Source organism: Portunus trituberculatus, chromosome 50, assembly GCF_017591435.1.
Source record: "Portunus trituberculatus isolate SZX2019 chromosome 50, ASM1759143v1, whole genome shotgun sequence".
Classification (NCBI taxonomy): Eukaryota; Metazoa; Arthropoda; class Malacostraca; order Decapoda; family Portunidae; genus Portunus; species Portunus trituberculatus.
The window spans coordinates 12,104,771-12,131,392 of NC_059304.1; the positions used below are offsets into that span (position 1 = coordinate 12,104,771).

The 26,622-nt window shown below is 43.9% G+C and overlaps 1 protein-coding gene and 1 long non-coding RNA gene across 2 annotated transcripts in view; one reads left to right on the forward strand and one right to left on the reverse strand.

Moving 5' to 3' along the window:
- LOC123499504 (neural proliferation differentiation and control protein 1-like) overlaps window positions 1-26,622 on the reverse strand; it is a 240,356-nt gene that overhangs the window by 153,015 nt on the left and 60,719 nt on the right. The window contains exon 2 of the mRNA XM_045247557.1: window positions 4,906-5,012. Coding sequence (XP_045103492.1) covers window positions 4,906-5,012 — 107 coding nt within the window. The remainder of the gene's footprint in view (window positions 1-4,905; window positions 5,013-26,622) is intronic.
- The window catches only part of LOC123499505, a 76,593-nt gene continuing 57,725 nt past the window's right edge, over window positions 7,755-26,622 (forward strand). Inside the window, exon 1 of the long non-coding RNA XR_006673001.1 lies at window positions 7,755-8,385. This is a non-coding gene — a long non-coding RNA (uncharacterized LOC123499505). The remainder of the gene's footprint in view (window positions 8,386-26,622) is intronic.

A 26,622-nucleotide genomic window follows, 5' to 3' on the forward strand; every position in this document is an offset into this window, starting at 1 on the left:
AGTGGGTGTGTTTGGGTAAGGTGGAGTTGTGTGCGCGTGCGTTGTTATATAAAAAAAGGAAAGCTTGCATATTTTGATTTATTTTCATCATAGTTTGTTTTCCCCACGGCCATATTGAATGTTTGTAGAATGTTTGTTGGAAGGGCGTTGTTTTCCGTCTCCCTCCCTCTCTCCCTACCGCCCGCCCTCCCTCGTGTGTGTGTGTGTGTGTGTGTGTGTGTGTGTGTGTGTGTGTGTTCCCGGCTCGGTATTTACCCTGCCCAGTGTTTATAGCGCTGCTCCGTCATGCATTATTGCTACGGTGCTTAGTGCTTATGACACATACTCTCGATGAAGGCCAATGAAAATGTATCTGCTTTTATCAATATTACTATCATGTATTCATTTCAACAGGGTCTGTCATCTGCTTCGTTTCTGCACATGACTTGCTTTGTTATTCCTGTTCCCCTGACGCCTTCTCCCAGTTTCCCTCGCCTCGTGCCACAGGGAAATTAGTGTCTATTCTTAAATGCTTTGTTCTCACCAGTATTTTCGAAGTTCACAGAGATGATTACCGGTTTTTCTTAACCCCTTCAGTACCAGGCCATATTTTCATATTTATTCTGGTTATTATTTGGTGATTTTATACAGCTTCAGAAACTTATATGGAGATTGAAATAGTAAAAAACTCTTGCCATCAATCTTCTGATCTCCATAGACCCTTCCTACTGTCAATAAAATCGTCTGATCACACAAAAATAATCATGAGAAAATGAGTTCCAGTACTGAAGGGGTTAAATAATGTGAAAATCTTGGTAATTTATCACTAAAACAATGAAAGAAATACTCCTTAAACCCTTGTCACTTCAGCTAAAACCTCTCGAACGTAATGGAAATGAAGCGCAGAAGTGTTTCAGAATATGGTCCCATAATGAACGGTGGGGAATGAAACTTGCCAGCTCAAGTATCAAGGCTTTGCTGCGTGTATAGCCTGTTACTGCCACGCCTCAAAACAGGAGATTCTTCTTTACTCCGGAGCTTTTTCACTCAAACTTCTTTATTTCTCGCCTGTTATGTCTTACTGTTTGAATGCACAGCCACTTACACACACACACATACACACACACACACACACACACACACACACACACACACACACACACACACACACACACACAGGGTATAGATGACTTTCAAAAATTTATCTCAACTGCGCTCCAATAAAATCCATCAGTGGCATTTCTCTCACTCCCACTGGATTATCTCGCCAACTGCTCCTGCGGATGAAACGTTTTATACTTCCACCCCACGTCTCTCTCTCTCTCTCTCTCTCTCTCTCTCTCTCTCTCTCTCTCTCTCTCTCGGGAAATTTCCTCCTCCCACAAAACAAAATAGAAAAGCAACACAGGAAAGTAATTTATTCACACACAAACACACACACACACACACACACACACACACACACACACACACACACACACACACACACACACACAGAAGAGGCAAGAAAATGAATACCCGACCAATGAGGTGCGGGAAGACAGCTGTGTTGCTTCTGCCGCTCTCTAACCTGTCCTACATCTTCATTTAGGAGTGGCTGGTGTGCTGTCGGTCCGGCGTGGGGGAGGGCGGGCGGGTTGTGGAGCGTGCCTGGCTGGGCGTGAAGCGGGGCGTGGGGCGAGGCGGGGTGCATGGGGCGAGGTAAGATGGCGGTATTGCTGATTCTGTTGATAAAGTGTCTGGGCGCTGGTGGGAATGACGCCCTGGAGCAGCATGGGCGATAACGTGTTTGGAAAGGCACCGCCACATTTTCCTTGGAGGAGTATTTGACTCAGGGAGAAAGTGAACGTTTGGGAGGAGAGTGTTTTTTTTTATACTCTCTCCTCTCCTGAGACTGCGTGTTTCGTTTCCCTTATAACAGTATTTTGTATTCCGTGAAGTGTGTCGCGGCGCCTGGAGGGTAAGCTGCCGTGGCGGAGAATTGGTGTGGGCAGGATGAATGGCGGCGAGCAGAGCAGCCATGGTAATGAACCGCAGGGTAGGACTTACTGGTGGTTAGGGAGTGGCGGCGAGGAACTTCATGCTCGCCTCCTCCCTCGCCTTTATTGTTCAGCGTGTTCATTCTTACTCCGCACTAATGGTCATGGTGCTTCTGTTGTAATGAAGAGCACAGAAGACCACTGATGCATCTGAGACCAAAAGAGGATATAATGAACACTTTCCTTCTATTCTGGAAACCTTTTCTATTCTGTTTAACTTTTCAGGGTGATGAACGTCGATATATCTTCTCATTTTTCTTATTAGGTCTCTTTAGGCTCCTTCACACATAAAAGAACGAAGCAGCCATTCCTTGATTCATGTTGGTGGTGGTGATCGCGGGGCAGACATTACCAGGCTCATTACAGGCGCCAAAGACCACGGGGAGACTCACAGCAGTGGCGGCAGGACTAGGCAGGAATTCATGAGACTGGAGTATAAATATTCATATCATGTCAATCTGCATGACGCGTGACGAGAAGAAACCAACGAAGAGAGCCTCACAATGGGATTCAGTAATGCATTTTGTATTATTGTTAACTAACGCTAATTTACGAACGACGGCCTCCTTTTTACATCGGTCTTAAATGAATGACAGGTATTGTGTTCACCTACCAGAGAGCCGACGGTACCCATGATTGCTCTCCTTTGTTACTCGTTAGCCGTTATTTTGTTTAATCAGCTACAACTGCCAATAAAACAGTTTCACGTCGTTCTCGCTGCATTCACCCCTGTGCCTGCCACGCTCTTATGAAGGCCCGGGCATGAGATACGTGGCATTCATGAGGACATTAACATTCATTGCGGCGAGGATGTAAAAACTGTGGGCGTGTGAGTGTGCGAGTGTGAGTGTGTGAGTGTGAGTAGCCCACCACCACCACCACCACCACCACCGTCACTATCACACGGGAAGATGGTGATTATGATGACCTGCATGTGTGGGAGGAAGGAAATATGTACTCCCTCTCCTCGACATTTATTCTATTTTTGTGTACCTTGATATAAAAAACTGCAGCACGAGAGACAAGATAGCGGCAGAAAGAGAAGGGTTATTGCATTCTATCTTGCATCGTTACCATTTGTTATTACCTTTACCTTTCAAATAGCTCTCCGTAAGACAACAATGAGAAAAAATGTCCCGGTGCAAAGAAGTGACAACCTTTTTTTTGTGTCCCTTCATATAGAAAAACCGAGACAGAAATAAAATGGTTCCCTACATCATATTATAAATTCCCATTACCATCTTTTACCTTAGCAAACAACCCTTTATAAGACACCCACACAGAAATCCAGGTATCAGTACAAAGAAGTAACAAGCTATAGAGAAGCCCAAAGGATCTGTTACTGTTCACTATCCATTATAATTCATTTTAAAAGTGAACACATAAGTCAGAAGAGGCAGATCAATGGCGGCGGCTGCTCTGGCGGCTTGCGGCTCGCTCGGCTGGCGTGAGGGCGGCTCATTGCGGCTTCAAGGGACGCATGATGCCTTTTAGTAAGCCAGTCATCTCCTCGGTGTTAAGATAAAGACTGACGCTTGTGCCTGGTGGCTAATGGCGCTCGTAAACTAATTAGAGAGAGAGAGAGAGAGAGAGAGAGAGAGAGAGAGAGAGAGAGAGAGAGAGAGAGAGAGAGAGAGAGAGAGAGAGAGAGAACAAAGGGAGGTGGGTTGATAAGGTGAAACTAAAAAAGAACTATGCAGGAGGGAGAGAGAGAATGTGGGAATAGAAGAGTTGGAAGAGCAGAGAGAGAGAGAGAGAGAGAGAGAGAGAGAGAGAGAGAGAGAGAGAGAGAGAGAGAGAGAGAGAGAGAGAGAGGCAGAGTGAGTGTATATGTGTGTCGAGGTAATAGGGTGTTAGCGTTGAACGAAGAAAGATGCAGCTTCCCGCTTGGTGATGGTGGCGGCGAGACGAAAAAGAAGAAGAAAAGAAGAAGAAGAAGAAGAAGAAGAAGAAGAAGAAGAAGAAAAAAAAAGTCTGGTTTATGTATTTGTTGCGCACTGGTATTTTTAGCCCCGTCCAGGTATCTTGCTGATAGAGACAAGCTAGAGCATGACATTTATTTCTTCCTCCTTCCTCTTTCCTTTCATGCCTGTCTTGTGTTATCTCCTCCCGCTGGCCTTGAGGGAGAAATTCAGCGTTTTCACTCTCTTCGCCTCTCTCTTCTAAGGTTTCTTCAGGTGCTCCTTCATTGTTAACTCCAGTTTGGCTCCGGATTTTCACAAGGGCCGGGCATGAAAGTTATTCAGTCTCCTATTATAATTAAAGCACGTATTTCTCTTTCTTATTTTCATTGTTTTGGCTTCATGAATAACAACGTCCCCCTCAGTTATTCATCTTGTGTGTTATGGGTTATTATTCATATTACCCCGAAGAGTAACGACGTCATTTTCATCATGTAAGTTATGAATATTTATCTACATTGCTTTTCATTCTCCTATTTCTTTGTTATCGCGTAAGTTATGAGTACTTCTTTTTACATTATTTACATGAGCAGAAACGTCACATTCTCTCACACAGCGGTAGTGAGAAATCCCTCATTCCTTTAGTTTTTATCATCACCATTTATCATGTAGTATAATCTCATATTTGTATTATTTTCATGAGTAACGACCTTCAAAATCCATAATTCATCCAATATTACGAGAAAAGATCAAGATATTTTCAAAACAAACTTCGCACACAACAACACAACACATTTACAAAACCAAGCAACATCTAGATCACAACTCATCGTGTCTTGTATATTCTACAGTTGAGGGCGCCGTCACCAGGCATGTCATCGAGGGCCGTCCATAGTGCAGCAGCTCGCCCGTCGCCCTCAGGAGGCAATAAGAGCAGGACAATACCTCGCGTCTGATGTGTAAATGGAGGTGCCGATGGGACTCACCTGGTGGCGGCTGCGGGGGGGTGAGGGGACCAGCTGCCGCATCGCCTGCTGGTTACTCAGCCACACATCCTTCAGCTTGTCAATCATCACATCATCGTCGTCCACATCTGCAATCACGGGAGAAAGTCAGATTAGGGGGACACACAGACATACAGTGACAGATACACAGACAGAGATTCATTCATATTCTTTTATTTACTTCTCTCTCTCTCTCTCTCTCTCTCTCTCTCTCTCTCTCTCTCTCTAACACACATAAAAACACAGTAAACTACACACTTTAAATTCCTTCCCCATACGCAGGACTAAGAGAGAGAGAGAGAGAGAGAGAGAGAGAGAGAGAGAGAGAGAGAGAGAGAGAGAGAGATTGAAGAACGACGGCGGCAATACACAAAGGGACGTGCAGTAGCGGCGGCGTCACATCATTGTTATAGTGATTCAGAAATAATGACGAAAAAAAAGGACAAAAAAGAGAGAGAAAAAAAGCAAAACAAGGAAAAGACGACTATTAAGAGAGACGAACGACGACCTCACATGCACCACCCGACACACACACACACACACACACACACACACACACACACACCACGGAGAGCCCGCTGACCTACTTTCTCCCACTGGCAATAAGGACGTGGTATAAAACAGTCATTCTGGAAAATAGTGTGTGTGATAATGATATAAGAATGTGGTGTGTGTGTGTGTGTGTGTGGGTGTTTGTGTGTGTGGGTGGGTGGTGGTAAAGAATATAGTGGTGATGGTGTTGGTGGTGACGAGTTCTTTGTCTCAGTAGGGGTGGTGCGTGGGGCTGGAGGGAAAAAGAGTTGGCAGAGGGTGCAGTGGTGTTATTCTCCCGCGAAGACTTAAAAGTGTGTTGTGTTGAAAGACGGAGGCAAAATACTAGCCAGCCAGCGAGAGAGAGAGAGAGAGAGAGAGAGAGAGAGAGAGAGAATTACACTAATTTTTTTATCATCTCCACTATTTTGCTTCTATTTTTTTCCACTTACGCTTAGGAAACTAGTAGCAGTCTCAGTTCAAGTACAAAATTCTCTTCTCCCGTCTCCTCAACCTCGCCTCTCCTCTCCTCTCATCTCCTCACCTCTCTTCTCCTCTCTCTCTCTCTCTCCTCTCCTCTCCTCTCCTCAACCTCGCCTCCCCTCGCTTCGCCGTTGGATCTTTAACCCATCTCACATTTATAAAAACTCACCAATACTGTATATATATCTGGTACAACGTTATCGTTTTCTTTACACTCGCCTTAACTTTGTAAAATAGACTGCCTTTAATCGAACAAAATACTAAAGTTGCAGCAGTTTCAGAATTCCAAATGTAAAATCCGGAGTTAACGGCGCGCTGCATGCAGTTTGTATCTCTTTATCTGATGATGTAACTTCTCCAATAACTGAACGGGCAGGGAAAACCGAATGTGAGAGAGAGAGAGAGAGAGAGAGAGAGAGAGAGAGAGAGAGAGAATATTGGAATCTGCAGTTACAGTAAGCTTTTCAAACTATCGAAAACGCACATACATCTCTCTCTCTCTCTCTCTCTCTCTCTCTCTCTCATATAATCATCATTTACTATCACTTATATCAGGTAACCAAGCACATGTCAGCATAAACTTACGAAATGACATGACACATAAAAAAAAAATCATACTAACAATTTATATACGCAAGTGTTGATTGTCTCCTGAAACACACTACATCTGCTGCCAACTCTCACTAATATACTCTAACTTATACCTGGGCGCTCGTTAAATGACTGATCAATGAGCACACCATCCGTCTGTTCAAAAAGATTACACGCGTTCATCAAACCCTGGAAACCGGACCATCATAACGCGTGTTCCCGATATGTCATTACTGATTCCAGAGCTGCATGATGCAAGGGAGGGTAGGAAAAAAATATCGTGCAGGTCAGAGCAATATTGCGAGGCTGCCTCGTGGATGTAGGAGCGTGGGAAGCTGTGTAGTAAAGCTTGTGATGGCGTGCGAAAGTTGCAGTGACGCGTACATGTGACATCACTGCACGAGTTGTAGGTTTATTTGCGTGTGTTATATCACGTGTTTTTTGCAGAGTAATATCGAATATACAGTGTCCTTATATATACGTAGTGTTGCGTGCGCACGGGCTATACGTAGACAAAAACCACAGCCACAGAGTAAGAAGTATAATAATTTCGATCTACGACCAAAATATGCGCAGAAAGACTCAGTTCTCATCGTTCACTTTCTTGAGCTGTTCCATAAGCCAGGAATAAAATACACTGAGGAAAGCCGCGCCTGGAATAAATACAAATGATTCCAAACGCGGAGAAACAAACAGACGAGGTAGTTTGTCATGTCTAATGAGGCCCAACACACTGCTGCGGCCGCGTCTTGGTTCTTCCTCCGCTGTACCAACCCTCATATTTTCCCCCACCACCTGATATACCGTCCTGTATATTGTGCGAAATGCTTGAATGATGTTGAGTGACCGTGGGTTGTGTGAGTGTGTAATATTGTGTTCTTGGATATATTCATTGCCATTATTTTGTCCTTTACCTTGGAGAGAGAAATTATCCCATAGTATATTAAAAGAATTATAAAATGGTTCGATGCCTTCCATTCTGGCACATTACTTCTAGCAACTAACGAATCCTTAAGACCATCCTTTGTCTCTCCAGTCGCCTTCCCCACTATCAAGTCCCTCGGTCTTCCTAGAATGACCCCCTCCCCTCCCCAGGTAAGTAGTGCCAACTCCCGCGTAACTCTCATCCCAAACATTCGGAAAAAATGCTTAATGAGAAGCAGTTTGCATGTTATTAAGGATTGAGATTGGCTAGTGTGATGACGGTGTGGAAAAATATGGTAGTGGATGAGAGATGGTAGTGGAGGTGGAGGAATTGTGGCGAGTGCAGAGAGAGAGAGAGGGAGGAGAGGATGGAGAAGGGCTGTGTGTGGGAGGGTTTGAACGAGGCAATAAACGAGGTGGTTGCGTAAAGGAAAACAAACTCTGTCATAAAGCCAAAGAGCCTCTATTACCCTTACGATTTTGTTTTCTTTCTCTTTTACTGAAGCAATCATCCAAGCAAAGGCTCACTTCCTGCAAAGTTTCACTCGTTCACGTTCAAAATGGAGGTGGTGAGGAAGAAAGCCAGGTAAATTGAACCTCTGGGTGCTCCTCGACCAGTGAGCGGCGGGGGAGGAGAGGGAGGGCGGAGTGATACCGTGACGTAACTGAGAGGCGCGCATTCATTGGTTACCGCTAGGAAAAGCTGGCCAAGGAACAGAGAATGCGGGTTGCCGTGACTAGGAAGAAGAGTGTACGGGCGAAGAGACTTAAATGTTTCGTTTTTCTTTCCGTTTAGTGGGTGTGAGTACAACTGAGTGCATCGGAAACGAACTGCGAGTGTCGTGCTGAGCGTGTGGAACGAGCAAACAAGGATCGGTGGAGGGATGATCAGGATTTGGGTAGCTGAGGGTGCCAGGACCGTCCAAGCCCCAGGTGAGTGCTAATGGCAGGTCTGATGGGACAGCTGCCACCCTATTGCTCCTCGCTTAATGCCTCGCCGACTGTAATGGTGCGGCAGGCTGTAGCATGGCGGAGGCGGACACGGTAGGGCAGTGGTGTTAGTGGAATGAAATGCGATTGTGTGGCGGAGACTGTGGGTAGGAATGTGTTGTATAAATGTTCATCTACGTGTGTGAGGCTTACATGGACGCAAGGAATATGCCGCTTTAAGTTGTATAGAGCCGCGGGTGGGTGGTATTGTATTATTTGTGATCGCTGGTCTAAATATAGCTCGCGCTCATCACAAGCTCCGTGTTATTCTCTTGCCACTAGCTGTTGGTTTCCTCAGCGATGGATTACGAAGTAGGAAGGAAGGAAAGAGAAAGACGGTAATGTGAGTGGCGGGGATTAGACTTGCAGGCGTGTGTGTGTGTGTGTGTGTGTGTTGTGTGCGTGGAGTACCGCCCCTCACCACCGCCCCCTCGCCAGCACCTTGCACTTCCTGAGCGTAAATGCAGTTCCGTGACGCTTGATTATTCTACTTCGTTTTATGTGTACATGAATATTTAGTGAACTTTAGCGTCGGGGGAAGAGTGAGCGAGTGTTAGTGTGAAAGTTTGTGTGTGAGAACTGAGACTGATGTGTGGCGCGGATGGATAAGCGGGTCATTTTTCATATATCTGGTCTTTAAATGTGTCTCGTTTTCATCCATAGTATGTACAAGTAGCCGTGGGCGTTGCATTGGCCTCTTTGGTGTGTGATGGCTGCGGGGCGTGACTCGTGCGGCTGAGGGGATGAAGGAAACACACCCTCTACTTCCCCAAAGCGGCTCCACCCTTAGTTATTCTTGTATACTTTAATCAAAGCGAGTGTTTGCGAACCTTTACCCGTCAAGAGTCCCCCCCGAAGTGGTCTAACATGACTGAGCGGGGAGCAGAAGGTGGTGGCGGATGGGGCAGAGCAGTGTTGGCGGTGCATCAAGAGTTGCGAGCGGGTGGTGGCGGCGGCAGAGGCGGCGGTGTGTGGGTGTATAAGGAGGCGGAACATTGGTAGCGCTGGTAGTGGCTGCGCACCTCCACCACCACCGTCACCACTACCACCTTCGCCTTCACCTCGCCTCCCTCCGCCTTCCAACTCAGCCCACACTCCCTCCTCGCTCTGTATTTACGTCTTATTATTACTCCTCGCCCTTTATTTTCATTATTATTCCTCGCCTTTTATTTTCGCCATCGTCATCTTCCTTGATATCTTACACTTCCGTCACTTCCTTCTTTCCTTCTGCCTCATTCACTCAGCCGGCGTGTTTTGATTCCATGCAACAGGTTGGCGCCGCTATTTCTGAGGTTATGTATGCGGGACACCTGAAAGAAAACGAGCCGTAATTTTCCAGGTGTTTGCCCGTTTTCTCTATTTACCCAACTCGATGGGGGGACTCAGGCAAAGTGGGAGAAATATGACACGAATTATCCCGCGGCTGGAGGACAATAGTGTGGCTGTGATGGAGGGAATGTGGGAAAAAAGAACTGAAATGTGATTGTTTTTTTTGTGTATATTTCCTTTGTTGGTGTTGGAATGAATGTGTGTGCTTATGTCGTAATTCTCATTAATATTTTACCGTATTTTTTCTTTCTAACGGTATATTTGCTTTCGTTGCGTGGTGGAATGTTCCTGGTGGTGGTGGTGGTGGTGGTGCTGTTGTTGTTGGTTTAGTGTTAATCCGTGATTCATATTTATGTAGGTGAACTGTTGAAACTCCCCACGCCAACTCAACGCTTAGCCCTTTTCACGCCACGTCCTTTGTTTTAAGTGTCAAGGCACATTAACAAACATCACCACCCATTAAGACACACACACACACACACACACACACACACACACACACAGCAAGGCAGGATAAGCAAAACGCAGCACCATCTCAAGTACCACTATTTAAATACACAGCTAGTCCATGCGCGCCAGAAAGCGAACAATCCATAGGTCTAGAACACGCCAGCTCCACACCACCAGTAAACACATCTGCCACACACACACGCACACGCGCACACACACACACACACACACACACACACACACACACACACACACACACACATGGAATCTGCTCTTAACGTTGGCTTCTTTTTTTTACCTGGACGCCTCCCACGCCCTAATTTCCACGCCTCCCACGCCTGCGCCGCCACACAATGCTTCCACACGCTTCCACAACACATTAATTGTAACATTCGGGGAACTGTTTTCTTTTGTGTGGCGGTTTCCAGCTTTAGTTTGGTTCGCTAGTGTGTTTTAGTCTCTCTCTCTCTCTCTCTCTCTCTCTCTCTCTCTCTCTCTCTCTCTCTCTCTCTCTCTCTCATGCTGTCGATATATTTTCACCTCGCTTGCAATTTGCTTAAGTGTGCAGGTCATTTTACTTGCACTTACCCATTTATTGCTCGCTCCCTTTCTTTCTCTTCCTCCTTCCCTCTCTCTCTTTCCTCCGCTAGTCTCATTTTACAAACTCTCCTCCCTCTCTCTCTCTCTCTCTCTCTCTCTCTCTCTCTCTCTCTCTCTCTCTCTCTCTACATAAACTTATTCACGTAGTTCATACTAACTCGTCCTCACAAACTCACTGACTGAATATATTTCCTAATTATTCATTTGTCCACTTCTTTTTTTATTCCTTCCATCCTTAGGTTGCCAGTCACTCGGCTAGTCAGTCTGTCAGTCAGTCAGTCATTCTCCCTCTCTTCTCCGGTTTTTTTTTTCTCCTCCTGTTAATGTGTCAGTTACTAGTCTGCCAGTCAGCCAACCAGTCAGGTAACGAGTTAAAAAGCCAGCCAGCCAGCCAGCCAGTCAGCCTCTTCATTAACTCACTAAAGATGTACAAAAAAGAACCAGCAAACAAGTTCTTCTCTCCATCCTAAGCTAAATTAATGTCAGTCGCCCAACCAGTCAGTCAGTCGTACAGGTAACCAATTAAAGAGCCAGCCAGCCAGTCAACTTTTCCAGTAACTCACGAAAGATATATAAAAAAAGAACCACCAGACAAGTTCTTCTCAAGCAGCAGAGGAAATGTTGGTGTCTGTCCGAAGAGGGAAGGAAGTGAAATAATGATTGAGTTTGACTTTCTCGTACCCCAGTTCACAGTATTTTCTCCTGTTATCGTTCTTACCTGTCCCCTCCTTCGTTTATCTTTTCTCTGTATCTCTTTCCCCTCGTTCTCTCTCAGCTTTCCGTTCCGTGTCCTCTTTGTTCTGTATCTGTTCTGCGTCACGTGTTTCTGTTCTATACGGTTCCTTTGACTTGTTTCCGTCGTGTTTCCCTTCAGTGTCGTGTTTGTCTCCCTTTAACTCGCTTCATTGTCATTACCAACTTTCATTTCCTCCTCCTCCTCCTCCTCCTCCTCCTCCTCCTCTTTTAACCTTCGCCCTTTGGAACTTTCACTATGTATAAATATTTTCCTTGTTTCTCTTTCTCCCCCATCATCATCTCATTTTATTTTCTCTGCTTCTTCTTCTTCTTCTTCTTCTTCTTCTTCTTCTTCTTCTTCTTCCATCTCCTCTCCTATATTTTGCAGTCTTTTCTCCATGATCTTTTTCCTTGTCTTCCTTTTTCTGTCTTGTTTCTTGTCTTTTGTTATTATTTCATCTCTCTCTCTCTCTCTCTCTCTCTCTCTCTCTCTCTCTCTCTCTCTCTCTGTTTGTGTGTGTGTTTGCTTCCAAAGATATCTTGCTTTCTTTTATTTTATTCTGTAATTCTTGATTAACTTTTGTCTCTCTCTCTCTCTCTCTCTCTCTCTCTCTCTCTCTCTCTGTGTTCCCTCACGAACATTTTCTTAAACATTTTTCTCGAATCTTCCTCCTCCTCCTCCTCTTCCTCCTCCTCCTCCTTCTCCTTCTTCGTTCTTGTCCTCGCCCTCCTCCTATTCCTCCCCCTCTTCCTCCTCTTTCTCTTCTTTTTCTTCCTCGTCCTCGTCTTCCTCGACCTCCTCCTTCTCCTCCTCCTCCTCCTCCTCCTTATTTTCCTTATTTGTCCTTGTCCTAGTATTCCTTCGATTCCTCCTCCTCCTCCTCCTCCTCCTCCTCCTCCTCCTCCTCCTCCTCCTCCTCCTCCTGCTTTTATCTGATGCAAACCTCAGAGTGTTTTGTGACTCTGGGATGATTGGCACATCTTGGAAAATGAAGGTTTCAAGTCGGATCAAAACTGAAGTGGGAAGGGATTGGAACAACTTTCCTCAAACACCTGCAACATTTAGTCCTTGGGAGTCGTAAGCTTCTTTTAACATAGTTTGTCTCGAAAATTTTCTTCCACTCTCTCTCTCTCTCTCTCTCTCTCTCTCTCTCTCTCTCTCTCTCTCTCTCTCTCTCTCTCTCTCTCTCTCTCTCTCTCTCCTCGACATTTTCTTTTCATCGTATTGTTGTTTTTGTTTTTCTTCGTTTTTTTTTTATATTTATTTATTTTTTTTTCTAGTGGCCTTGATTCTTCTTTTGCTTCTTCTGATGTTGCGGTGGCTTATGTATTTATCTTTGTCTCTGTCTCTGTCTCTCTCTCTCTCTCTCTCTCTCTCTCTCTCTCTCTCTCTCTCTCTCTCTCTCTCTCTCTCTCTCACACACACACACACACACACACACACACACACACTACGATGTAAAGGGACGGTCACGTGTAGCTCCACTAGTTTCTTGCACCTCTCTCTCTCTCTCTCTCTCTCTCTCTCTCTCTCTCTCTCTCTCTCTCTCTCTCACACACACACACATACACACACATTCCCACGCACTTTATCATATACTTCGTTAAGAAAACAAACGTATCTTCCCCTGAACCCATTCCCTTCCTGCCACTAGCTCCTGACCCTATTCTTAGTGACCCACCTTCGTCCCTCCTCCATCTCCTTGGCTCCTCATCTCCCTTCCCTTCCATTTCCTGTAACTTCCTAACCGACTTCTCACAAGGCCTCCGATGCAACCCAGTAACCATGGAAACGCGACGAGGGTTGCTGGGAGTCAGAGGAAGTAAATGGAGATGAGGGAGTTTGTTAGTAAGGGGTTTAAGAGATGATGGAATTGGTAAACAGACTGAGGGTTAATGGTAGGTTATAGTTCAGTGGGTAGAAATGACTGGAGGTGGTGTTTTTTGGTGCTAATGCGTGACAGTGTAAGGCGGAGAATCGATACTAGTAATGCTATGAAGAGGTTGAGGTTGAGGTGTAGATGGAGATGAGTTTGTGAATGGTGTAATGAAAAGTCAAGGTACAGTGTTGTATGTCTGTTTGATGTGTATAACTTGTTGTTGTTGTTGTTATTATAGTTGTATTTTTCTCCTTTTTCTTTTTTTCATCATTATCTTTTTTTCTTCTTTTTCTTTTCCTTTTCTTTTTCATCATCATCATCATCATCATTCTTTTCTTTTTCTTTTTTCTTCATCATGATCATCATCTTCTCTTTCTTCTTCTTCTTCTTCTTCTTCTTCTTCTTCTTCTTCTTCTTTTCTTTTTCTTTTTTATCTTCTAATTCTTTTCCTTCTTCTTTTTCCTCTTTTTCTTCTTTTTTTTCTTCTTCTAATTCTTCTCTTCCTCTTCTTCTTCTTCTTCTTCTTCTTCTTCTTGCTTTGAGTATACAAGTACTTGAGGTTGGGTTAGTGTAAAGGTGTAGGATAAAATCAGTGGTATAGAAGTGCAGGGTATCCTAAGAAAAAGGACTCGAAGTTGCCCAAGGGAAGGGAAACGAGATGAAGAATTCTTTGAAGGCAACATGCAAGGCTTCATAATTAAATTGCTTTGCTTTCTTGGTTTGGTAGTGTTTTTCTTGAAGTGTGATTCTCTCTCTCTCTCTCTCTCTCTCTCTCTCTCTCTCTCTCTCTCTCTCTCTCTCTCTCACGGACTAAACATACATTCTAAAGTTTATTATATGCTTTCTCTCTTATTACGATCATTCTCATATTTTTCATTTAGCATTTTCCTTCTCGTGTGTTGACCTTTCGAATACTTGGAAGTTTTTTCTTTTTTTGTGTGTGTGTGTATGTATATTAAAAAAGGAAAATGTTTTGGCGTTCGTTTGCTAAGATTTTTTTTTCCGACTTTCTCAATATCCGCCTTCCGTCCCTCCCTCCCTCCCTCTTCGCCCACTACCTGCTTTTCATCTGGTCAAGGTCTTGCCTCATTGACTCCCACTCTTTCTGACGCTGCTGCTGCTGCTGCTGCTGCTTCTATTTTATTACCAGGGCTATAAGTCGCTGCTCTTCCTCCCCTCTGCCCTCAAGGTGTGTTGGCCTAAGGGTCCTTACTCCCACTTACTCCTTACGGCTTTCTACCGTTCGTTCTCTTTCTCATTCCCTCTCTCAGTTCCCCACTCACCCTGCCTCCCTCTCACACCTCCGTTCCTCCCTATGCCACCTCTCACTAACCCTCCGCGTTACCTCAGCCCAGATCGGCCTCGTTTGTAATGATGAGCCTCGTTTTGAAAGCTTAGGACAGCCTGATGGATAGCAAACAGATGTCTTTGCGTGTCATAGTAAGAGGGTGTCGTGGTAACCGGGGCTTGGTGGTGTGTGGTCACTCTCACAGCTGTTCTTGCCACCTGCACCTGCTGGCTTCACACCTCCTTGCCATTACCGCCCCAACATCTCCAGCGCACATGGTTCAGAGTTCCTTGCTCTGTTTAGTGCTTCTGGTTGCCACCGAGTAAATAAGGAGCTGGGCTGTGATGCATATGTATGTTTGCACCTTGTGAAGTAAACGATGGTAATGCACAAATGAATTCCAGGCTTAGCAGCGACTTAGAGTTTCCGGAGGCGAAGAGTGGTTTAATCATGTAGTTCCTACCTTACCGCACACTCACACGCACGCACACGCTGAAATGAACGCGTGCGGGGAAGATTGGCATGCTTGTATAATTTCGAATGCAGGTGCACGAGCTTGGAAGTATACCGAGTGTGTAACTTAGCTGCGCGATTCAATGGGTGAAGTGGGCGCGCTGTGCCTGACGAGACCTTCACCTTCGCACCCTCAGAGATCCACTGACATGAAAAATTAACACCCCAAACACTTGTTTCCTCGCGTTTGCTGGACAATTACGGCCATTAAAGTAGTGACTAAGAACGTAATTTGACATGCACACAAAAACGGACACTTGCATGTATACTCACGCACGCACACACACACACACACACACACACACACACACACACACACACACACACACACACACACACACACACACACACACACACACACACACACACACACACACACACACACACACACACACACACACACACACACACACACATGAATAAGGATACTCACTTTACCAGAAACAGGTTTAGAAATTTGCTTGACCTCAATTCCGTTAACGTTTGCAATCTATATCCTGGTTCCCTTGATCAAACTCGTAACTCGTAATCCTTTAATTCCTTTATTCTCTTTCCTCCCACGCTTCGTAAACACTTCAAGAAAACTGACCATGTAACCCCCTCGATATTTTATTTCCTATTTCTCTTCAACGTATCGCGTAAATTACACGGAAATTGCCTTCAATGTAATATTCCAGGATCGTGGTTGTGTTTTTTAATGGTGGTTCCTCAAAAAAAGTGTTAAAAGAAAACAGAAGTCGTGCTAAGGTGTGTGTGTGTGTGTGTGTGTGTGTGTGTGTGTGTGTGTGTGTGTGTGTGTGTGTGTGTGTGTGTGACAGCAGGATGAACGACTGACAGTTGCAGGTCAAACGCACACACACACACACACACACACACACACACACACACACACACACACACACACACACACACACACACACACACACACACACACACATAACTATGCAGCCTCACGCAGCAGAGAATACTCACACACAAACAAACACACATTCATGCCACGTAATATCCTATCTTTTCACACACACACACACACACACACACACACACACACACACACACACACACACACACACACACACACATGACTTGCCTTCCCCTCACACTGCCTGCCTTCCTTCATGCATATTTACATTCGCATAGACAAATACCCTCAGCCGACCGCGGGGGGGAGGCAGGAGATTAAGGGGTGCGGTGGTCTGCCGGGACGTGGATGGCAGACGAGCTATGCATATTTGGGGTTCTCAAGAGGAAGAGACGATAGAGAGTACAGAGAGGATGCAAAGGTGACGTGACTGCTTCTTAGGGAGTTTTAGAAAGCCATGTGTTGCTTCTGTGTATTGCAGGAAGAAGGAACTAAGGAAAGGTAAAGAATGGAAGGGGTTCAAACTAGGAGAAGAACTGTATCATATTCGTTTGGTAACTTAAGGTAAGAAAGAATTTAAACATATCACAGACTGTTGCCTCCTTTAATAACACTGAATTTTTCCCTCTCAACTCTTTAATATGAAGTCAACTAATTATTATGGAAAGATTGTAAACTTCCTCATATTACGTCAGTGATGATATACAATAACATTTATAAGTGTGTTGGATGAATATGTGGATGATCTAGAGTTCTTTGAGGATAAGTATCATCAAAGTAACACATTTAGATTAATCAGGGAAAATTAATGCCTTTGTACTGCACATCAAGTGAAGTTAGGGCCTAGTCATGAAGCTTAGAAAGATTAGATAAATTCATGGATGGGGTGGTAGATTAGATGTGGACAGGTATGTTTCATGCAGGGATTGGCACGTGTAGACCTGATGGCTTCTTGCAGCTTCCCTATTCTTTTTATGTTATGAATAGGTTAAGTGGATGAGTGCGTGTCACCAGCGTGTCACCTGCTTGCCATGGCCCAGGTGAAAGTGGGTTAATGAGTCACCTGCCAGCCTGGTAACTACGCCTTACTGTCCCGACACGCTTGTGGGAAACCTCTCAAGTGTGTGCACCTGGAAGTGTGTGTGTGTGTGTGTGTGTGTGTGTGTGTGTGTGTGTGTGTGTGTGTGTGTGTGTGTGTGTGTGTGTGTGAAATACACCTACGCGTTCGTACAAAAATACATAGGAGGTTGGCAACAATAATCACTAAGTTTAATCAGAATCCCACCCTTCCTCCCTCCCTCTCCCTCTCTCTCTCTCTCTCTCTCTCTCTCTCTCTCTTTGCGATTCCTCCATGTCCTCTCTTGGCATGGTAAAGTTCTTCTGAAACAATGTTTATTAGTCCCCTCAAAGGCTGGTGTATTGAGAGCTGGAGGAGGAGAGGGAGGGGGAAGAAGGAAGAGGAAAAGGAGGAGGAAAAAGAAATCGAGTGTGCAAATTGAACGAATAAGTACAAAATAGAGCCACGTGAAAGCTGTGCATGTTTGAAAATCTTGTGCAATTTATATAGGTCACACACACACACACACACACACACACACACACACACACACACACACACACACACACACACACACACACACACACACACACACACACACACACCTGTAAGTCGTTTTGCGGTTCATTACTGCTGTCTTGAACATGAAACTCGCGAAAAGAAAATTGAAATAGATTTTTGCATGCCATCTGCCTGTCACGAGGAGGAGGAAAAAGAAGAAGAGGAGGAGGAGGAAGAGGAGGAGGAGGAGAAGGAGGAGGGCCAGCGACCGGAGTGATGAATGACCCACGCCTCCTCTTGACACATGCAGTGATCAGGGAAAGTCTTCATGTAAATGCTAGCCGAGAAAATTAAGTTATGAGATTCTCAAGTCCCTAAAAATATGGAGAGAATGTAGGACGCTGGCTGTGTCCTGGTTATTCTTGTCATTGTCAAGTCATGATAACAATGTCTGCGAGTGTTTAGGAGTGCTTTGGGGAATTTAAGAGTGTTTTTCGGGGAATCTAAGTATTTTTGGGGAATTTAAGAGTGTTTTAAGAAATTCAAGAGTTTTTGGGAATTTCACTTTTTCTGGAATTAACATTTTTTTGGGGGGAAATTTAAGAGTGTTTTTTTGGGACTTTGAAAGTTTTGGAGAATTTAAGAGTTTTCTTTGGGAAATTCGTCTTTTTTGGTGAATTGAAGAGTTTTGGGGAACTTAAATGTTTAAGGAAATTCAAGTGCGTTTTTTTTGAAGAATTTGAGAGTATTCTCTGAAATTTAAGACTGATGGTTGGAATTTGATAGTATTTGTGGGAGTTTAAGAATGCTTGAAAGTGTTTAAGAATGTTAGAAGGTGTTTAAGAGTGTTTGGAGATAATTAAGAGTGTTTGAAGGTGTTTAAGAATGTTTGAAGGTGTTTAAGAGTGTCTGGAGATGAATAAGAGTGTTTGAGGCCATTTAAGAGTGTTTTGTTGGAGTTTAATAATTTTTGTGTGGGTGCTGCAGTGTTTATAGGAATTAAAGAAACAAGTGGTTTGAGTTTACTAGGTGAAGATAATTGCTATTTGTAACCTTTTTACGGTGAAAATATATTGACATGAGTTTTAAAGTAGAAACACGGAGTTAGTGATATTTTGTCTATTCATTCAACACTATTGTACACTTAGAATGCAACGTAATGATCAAAACTAGTTATAGTAATGAAAGCAATGTCGATTTTGTTAGTGGGGATTAATAATGATGATTGGAAATTTTTGATTATATAGACAGTGATGATACTATTACCGTTACTACCACTACTACTATTGCTACCATTACTACTACCACTATTACCACTACTACTACTACTACTACTACTACCACTACTACTATCACTATCACCACCACTATCATTGCTACTACTACTACTACTACTACTACTACTACTACTACTACTACTACTACTACTACTACGATATTTTCTCTTTAAACTCGAACTCCTCTTCCTCATCCTCCGATTACAAAATTCCATTACATTTTTCTTACCTACCATCTCTCTCTCTCTCTCTCTCTCTCTCTCTCTCTCTCTCTCTCTCTCTCTCTCTCTCTCTGTCTCTCTCTATGTATCCCTGCAATGTGTTCTAAAAATAGGGTGCCACTCAATATCTGAAGTGCTAAACATACACACACACACACACACACACACACACACACACACGCACACGCACGCGCACACACACACACACACACACACACACACACACACACACACACACACACACACACACACACACACACACACACACACACACACACATACAGGTGGTGTTTACAATTCCCGCACCTGTGTTTGCTTCTCACAAATTTGTCTCGCGAAGAACCTTGAGGAGGAATGGATGGAGAAAAGGGAGGAGGGAACAAGAGAGGCAAAGAAGGAGAGGGAAGGATAAAAGATAAAAAAAAGTAAGGTGAAGGGTATCAGCCCCTGCAAAAAAAAAAGTAGAAAAAAGAGGGAAGGGAATGAGAATGGGAAGAAAAAGAGAGAGGAAATGGTAGGAAAGGAAGAAATAAGGGAAGACTAGGGGAAGAGAAAAAAAAAAAACGAAGAGGGAATGGAAGGAACAAAGAAAATTAAATTAATGCAAGAAAGGAAGGAAGGAATGTGGGTGGAAGAGAAGGAACGAAAAAAGAAAGGGAAGGGAAGACTAGAATAAACTAATGGCTTAAAGAAAAAAAGTGAAGGAAAAATGAAGAAAACAATGAAAATGAGAAAAGAACACGACGAAAATGGAACAAAAGAGTAGAAAAAAAAGGAAGGGAGAGGAAATGGTTAAAAAAAAACGTATGAAGGAAAGAAAAAAAAAGAAAGAAATAAGGAAAGAAATCAGAAATGGAATGAAAGCTAAGGAATGTTAATATGGAACAATGTAGATGGAGAGAGAGGAAGATAGAAGTGTATTGGTTATAATGAACACATGCAGATTATATTACGAAAAACAGACTGAAGCTTCAAATTGACTGAGAAACTGAGATAATGATGCACATTGATGGGAGGAAGATTATATATAGAGCAATAGGAGAAGGAAGAAGAAAAAGAGGAAGAAGAAAATGGATAATGAAGTAGATACAGAAGCGAGGAAAGATGGAAAAGAGAAAGAAGAAAATGGGTAGCAAGTGCAAATAATAAGTTAAAAAGCAAACGAAAGAATAATGAAGGAAAAATAGCGAGTGAAAATGATAGAGGACATAAATAAGGAGGATGGAGGTTTTATTCATTGCAATTCATCGCTGCTTCTGTTACTTGAGCATGAATAGGGTAGAGAAGAGAGGAGGAGGAGGAGGAGGAGGAGGAGGAAGAGATAAATGTGATGGGAATTTGGAAGAAAAAGAGGAAAAAGGAAAAGAAGGAAAAAAAAGATGTCAATACTGATATCATATGGAAACGCCTTTGAATCTCTCTCTCTCTCTCTCTCTCTCTCTCTCTCTCTCTCTCTCTCTCTTTCGATATTCTCATGTGCAGTGTCTGTTTCGCGGATGTAAGGCGTGACTCCTAAGGGTCGATCCAAACTCATCCTCCTCCTCCTCCTCCTCCTACTCTTTCCTTGCTCTCTTCTTCCTTATTGCCCTCTTCTTCCATCTTCACACTCTCTCTTTTCCTCTCTTCCTCCTTCTTTTCTGAATTCTTTCGTCTATATTCTGTACATGTATTCTTTTTTCTTTAATATTTATCTGTATATGAATGCGTCTGGTTGTCTGTGTGTCTGGTTGTCTGGTCTGGTCTGGCCGTCTGTCTGTCTAGTTGTCTGTGTGTTTGACTGTTCTACTCCCTCCTGTCTATATTTCTCTCGCTCTATGTGTCTGTGTATTTGTCCGTGCACGTGTCTGTTTGTCTGTCTGTACATTCTCTCTCTCTCTCTCTCTCTCTCTCTCTCTCTCTCAGTAAAAGATTGGAAGAGTAAGAGGAAGAGGAAGAGACTGTCATTCAAGTTTTAAGAGTAGGAACTTTGATCTTGAAAGGCCGGTAGCATGTGAGGAGGAGCAGGAGGAGGAGGAGGAGGAGGAAAAGGAGGAGCAGGAGCAGGAGGAGGAGGAGAGAGGATGGGTTACGAGAGGAGGGGGAGGAGGTGGAGAAGAGTGAGGTGTTTCAATATCCTTCGCTGTTAATGTTATTGTTTCATAAGTTTCGTTTATTTTCGCCCCAATATGTGGGGCTTAAGGGATAATGGCTCGGGATAAAAGAGAAAAGTGGTTTAATTATATCATGTGTTTTTTTTTTATTATTCTTTATTCTTAATTCTTTTTTCTTTTTTTTTGACTAATAAATGTTGAGTTTTTGAAAATAAGGAAATGTTTATTTTTATTCATTCTTCCTGCTCGTGAAGTGGTTGTATAATTATTCATATACGTTCATACATATAATGAACACTTGTCTGTCTCTCTCTCTCTCTCTCTCTCTCTCTCTCTCTCTCTCTCTCTGTGTGTGTGTGTGTGTGTGTGTGTGTGTGTGTGTGTCGCTGTGTCTATGTCTGTGTCTGTGTTTGTGTGAGTGGCTGTGTCTGTGTGTGTGGCTGTGTCTGTCTGTCTGTCTGTGTCTGTCTGTCTGTCTGTCTGTCTGTCTGTCTGTCTGTCTGTCTGTCTGTCTGTCTCTCTCTCTCTCTCTCTCTCTCTCTCTCTCTCTCTCTCTCTCTCTCTCTCTCTCTCTCTCTCTCTCTCCTCGTCGCCACAATCTCCTCGTGTCCCCAAACTATTCCGAAGTTGACAGCGACATCAGCGGACCTTCAATACTCCTCCACCAAACAAGTAATTGGCTTATGTAACTGACGGCGCGGCTCTCGGGAGTTCCGGCGCGGTGTCGTATTTTGGCAGACGTACTGGTGGCGGGCGGAACTTCAATGTCCTGGGAGCCTGTGACTGCTTTATTTCTCTAGGGCAAGGTCATGACGTCAATAGCGAAGGCGGCGGGACTGGCAGAGGGAGGAGGGGAGCGAGTGTCGGCGACGGTTTGCTTCCTCTTCCCTCCTACTTCCTCGTCCATAACTCCCATATCCCTTTCATTCTTTCTCTGTATGGCGCCTTGTGGGTTTCTAGAAGGTTTGATGGTTAGATAGAGATACAGATAAAGTGTGTGGGTTTGTTGTGTGAAGGGCTGGAGAGCTGGACATGGTGGGTTTGTGGTTAGAAGCAAGGAGAGACTGGTGGGGTTGCAGGGGAGGTGGGGCAGTGGGTTAAGAGGGCAAGGGGAGCAGATTCTAGTGGGCTGGTGAGATGAGAAATTAATCAGACTGGTGTCGAAGTGGAGGGTGAATGGTAGCGAGCCTTGATTGACTACACGCGTCTTGTGTGTCTCTCGCGTCCTCTCGCCCTTTGCTAATTGACTACTTGTACTGCAGACCGCCGTGACCTTGCTTCCCGTTCTCTGGTCGTTGTCCCTCCTCCTCCTCCTCCTCCTCTGTCTCGTCTCGGCGTCGTCCCCTCGGTCGGAGCATCATCTGGCGCCACCTCACGTCTTTCCCATATTGACCCACAGGCACCGGCGCCCACATCCCGCGTTCTCTCTCTCTCTCTCTCTCTCTCTCTGGCCATATGACCTCGTTTTTGCGGCGCCTGAAAGCAATCAATCAATCAGTCCTCTCTCTCTCTCTCTCTCTCTCTCTCTCTCTCTCTTGGTATTTCATTGCTCACCATTGTTTGTTTTTTCCTTTTTCTCTTTTTTTTCCCCCTGTGTCAATTTGCTATTTGATTCTCTCCCTCACCCGCCTCTATTTTTCCTGCTTCCCTCTTGTGTTGAGAACTCCCGCCATCAACATTCTGTATAACTTTCGTTCCTTGCTTCGCCTTCTTCCTCTTTCCCAATCGATCTGTGGAATATGCGATTCGGGTGGGAGATAGCAAGGTCACGGGGAGAGAGGGAAGGAAGAGGAGCAGAAATATAAAGGGGAGTATTTTCAGATAGGGAAAGGAATGTGACGGAAGCTGGAAAAAACGAGGAAGATGAGAAAGAGTGTCACAGATTAAGAGATACTAGAAACGGAGGAACAGTGATGGAGAGAGAGAGAGAGAGAGAGAGAGAGAGAGAGAGAGAGAGAGAGAGAGAGAGAGAGAGAGAGAGAGAGAGAGAGAGAGAGAGAGAGAGAGAGAGAGAGAGAGAGAGAGAGAGAAGGGTAGATGGTAAAGATTAAAGAGAAAAAAAAATTGTGAAAGGGTGGAGTTACGGGAAAGGGAGAGAGAAGAGGAGAAAGAGCAAAAGGAGGAGGAAAATTGTCTGACGGAGACGAAACGCAAGTAAAGATGGATAAGAACAAAGGGGAAGATAGAAAAAAGCAACAAAAACATGAAAAGAAAGAGAGAAAAAATAGAGGAAGAAAATAAATATATATAAAAAGAGGAAGAGAGGATAAAGGAGAAAGCTTATGGAGAAGGCAGAGATAAAGAGAAAGACAGAGAAAAGAAAGATTAGCAGAACAAGAAGAAGAAGAAGAAGGAAAGGAAAAGACCACAAGAAATACAGAAGGACTAAGAGAAATAGAAGCAGAAAGACTAGAAGAAGAAAAGCAAAAAAAAAAAAAAAAAAGAGAAGAGAGGAATGTTACAGGAAAAATGATTTTGGATAAACTGAAAAATGAAGAAGGATTGAAAGGACTAAAATGAAAGTGGTAGGAAGAAGAAGAGGAAGAAGAGGAAGAGGAAGCAAGAAGACTCGAATGGCGGCTGAAAGGAGAAAGAACAATAAGGGAGATAATTTTGAAGAGTTATTGGAGAGAAGGGTCAAGAGAGGAGGAGGAGGAGAGGTCGGGGTAAGGAGGAGCGAGCGTTTAGGGAAGGAGCGTGGGAGGAAACACATGAAGGACAAGAGGGAAAAGTGGAAGGGTTGGAAAATGTTGCGGGAAACTATGAAGGGGAAAAATATAGCATGCCTTAGTAAATAGACACTTATTCTCAAACGCTTCTGTGCATTACCTTCACTATTTCAACAGGCTTTATTTGAGTTTACACCAGTTTTCTAAGGTGTTTTTAGGGATCCACGGGCAGATTGACGAGATTTCTATATCATTAGCTGGAGAAACACTCTTGATAGCCCGGATAGTCAGTCATCTGAGACCTTGGAAAGTTGTCATGGTGAGAGAATATAGCGTTTCTGAATACGGACCATAGTGTGTGTGTGTGTGTGTGTGTGTGTGTGTGTGTGTGTGTGTGTGTGTGTGTGTGTGTGTGTGTGTGTGTGTGTGTGTGTTTCGGAAGGAAATTAAGGTTATCGTAATAAAAGTGTTAGTGATTCAACCTTTAATTGTGTGATGTGAAGTTTGTTTTATTTATTTGATTGTCTTCCTTTTGAGGTGTATCAGTTATAAAGAGAGAGAGAGAGAGAGAGAGAGAGAGAGAGAGAGAGAGAGAGAGAGAGAGAGAGAGAGAGAGAGAGAGAGAGAGAGAGAGAGAGAGAGAGAGAGAGAGAGAGAGAGAGAGAGAGAGAGGCATGCGATAGAAATTCCATAATATAACATAAATGTATAATCATTACAGCTTTTAATGCATACTTTGATGTCGAAACATTATCCTAATAACTGAAAATAAACAGTAATTACATAGCTATCTATATTCAATGCTACTACTACTACTACTACTACTACTACTACTACTACTACTACTACCACTACCACCACCACCACCACCACCACCACCACCACCACCATTTCACTGCCACCACCACCACCACCACCACTGCCACTGCCACTGCCACCAACACTGCCACCAACACTGCCACCACCATTGCCACCACCACCACCACTGCTGCCACCACCACCACCACCACCACCACCACCACCACCACCACCACCACCACTACTACTACTACTACTACCACCACCACAACTACCACAACTACCACCACCACTACTACTACTACTACTACTACTACCTACTACTACTACTACTACTACTCGTATCACTTCCACATCTTTTAAAATCACTCTGAAGTAGGTGACAGACACATGACATATACAAAAGACAGAGAGATTTAAGTTTAGAGGCGATAAGAGGTGTGAAGAATGGTGAGAATGTTATTGTCTCAAGTGTTGTGAGTCTTATCAGGCTTGGTAAGGGAGGCACTCTTATCTCTGACGTCACTTGTTCCTGCTCTTTAAGTGATGTATGGCAGTCTGAAGTGCATGGGAAGAAAAGGCGATGAGATACAGAATAGTGATTAAAACGTGCGGTAGTGGATTGCGAAAATAGGTGGATGAGTAGATGAATAGATAAATTAGTAGGTAGATAGATGGATGAATGGATAAATAGATAAATAAATGAGTAGATAGATAAATGGATTGATAAATAAGCGAATGATCTTTAAGTTTATAAGACAAACACACACACACAGAGAGAGAGAGAGAGAGAGAGAGAGAGAGAGAGAGAGAGAGAGAGAGAGAGAGAGAGAGAGAGAGAGATTGCTAATTACGGTAAGACAAGGTAAAGGAAATGAAAGAGAGAAAAAATACTGAATGAAGGAGGACCAAAGGAAGTGATTTATCTAATGTCGGATGGAAGAAAATAAAGAAATTCTGGGATTTTCTCCATTTTTCGTTTGAGGGACGTGAGGAAAGATTGAGGTGAAAATAAGCCAATCAGAGACGAAGGGTATTTTCTTTCTTTTTCTTTCTTCCTTTGCTCTTTTCTCTCTATCCTCTTCTTTTTACTCATTTAGTCTATCCTCCACCTTCCCTCCTCCTCTCCTCTCTCTCTTTCTTACTTGAGACACCAATATTTATCTATTTTCCTCTTCTGCGTATTTAGTCCATCTTTCCTTCTATCTCTCCCTCCCTTCCCCCCCTCTCTCTCTCTCTCTCTCTCTTACTTGAGGCATTAAGAAAGAGCCTATGAGTGAAGCGTCGTCTCTTTATCAATGAGAGAAAGGAGACAACGACAGACACAGTGCACTCGATGGCCTTTACACTCATTAATCTCATGTCAATATCGCCTCCTGCTTATTCCTGTGTGAGCGAGACCCAAAGAGACGCCAGACTATTCAGAAAACGGGCGACAATTACTCTCTCTCAGCACTAGTTGGCATTTCTTGGAGGCACTATTAAGGGAGTTAGTTCGATTATGAAGATTGGATTTTAGTGTTAATTGATCGTATTAAGTGAGCTGCCGGCCCCGCCTTAATTAGGTTTGCCGTAAAGGGAAGGTGTGTGTGTGTGTGTGTGTGTGTGTGTGTGTGTGTGTGTGTGTGTGTGTGTGTGAGGAAAGAAAAATGTGCATTGTCTTGCTTGTCTGCTTGTCTGTTTCTGCTTTTATCTAAGTCTCTGCTGTCTGTCTTTCTGTCTCTTACTATATTTCTTATTTTCAATGGAAGAGATAGTGTTTCTCTCTCTCTCTCTCTCTCTCTCTCTCTCTCTCTCTCTCTCTCTCTCTCTCTCTCTCTCTCTCATTGCTCTTTGAAGACGAAGAACAAGAAGTGTCCTCAACGACCCAGAGACTCGCTTGTGTCAGGAAAAGATAAAACGCTTCTCAG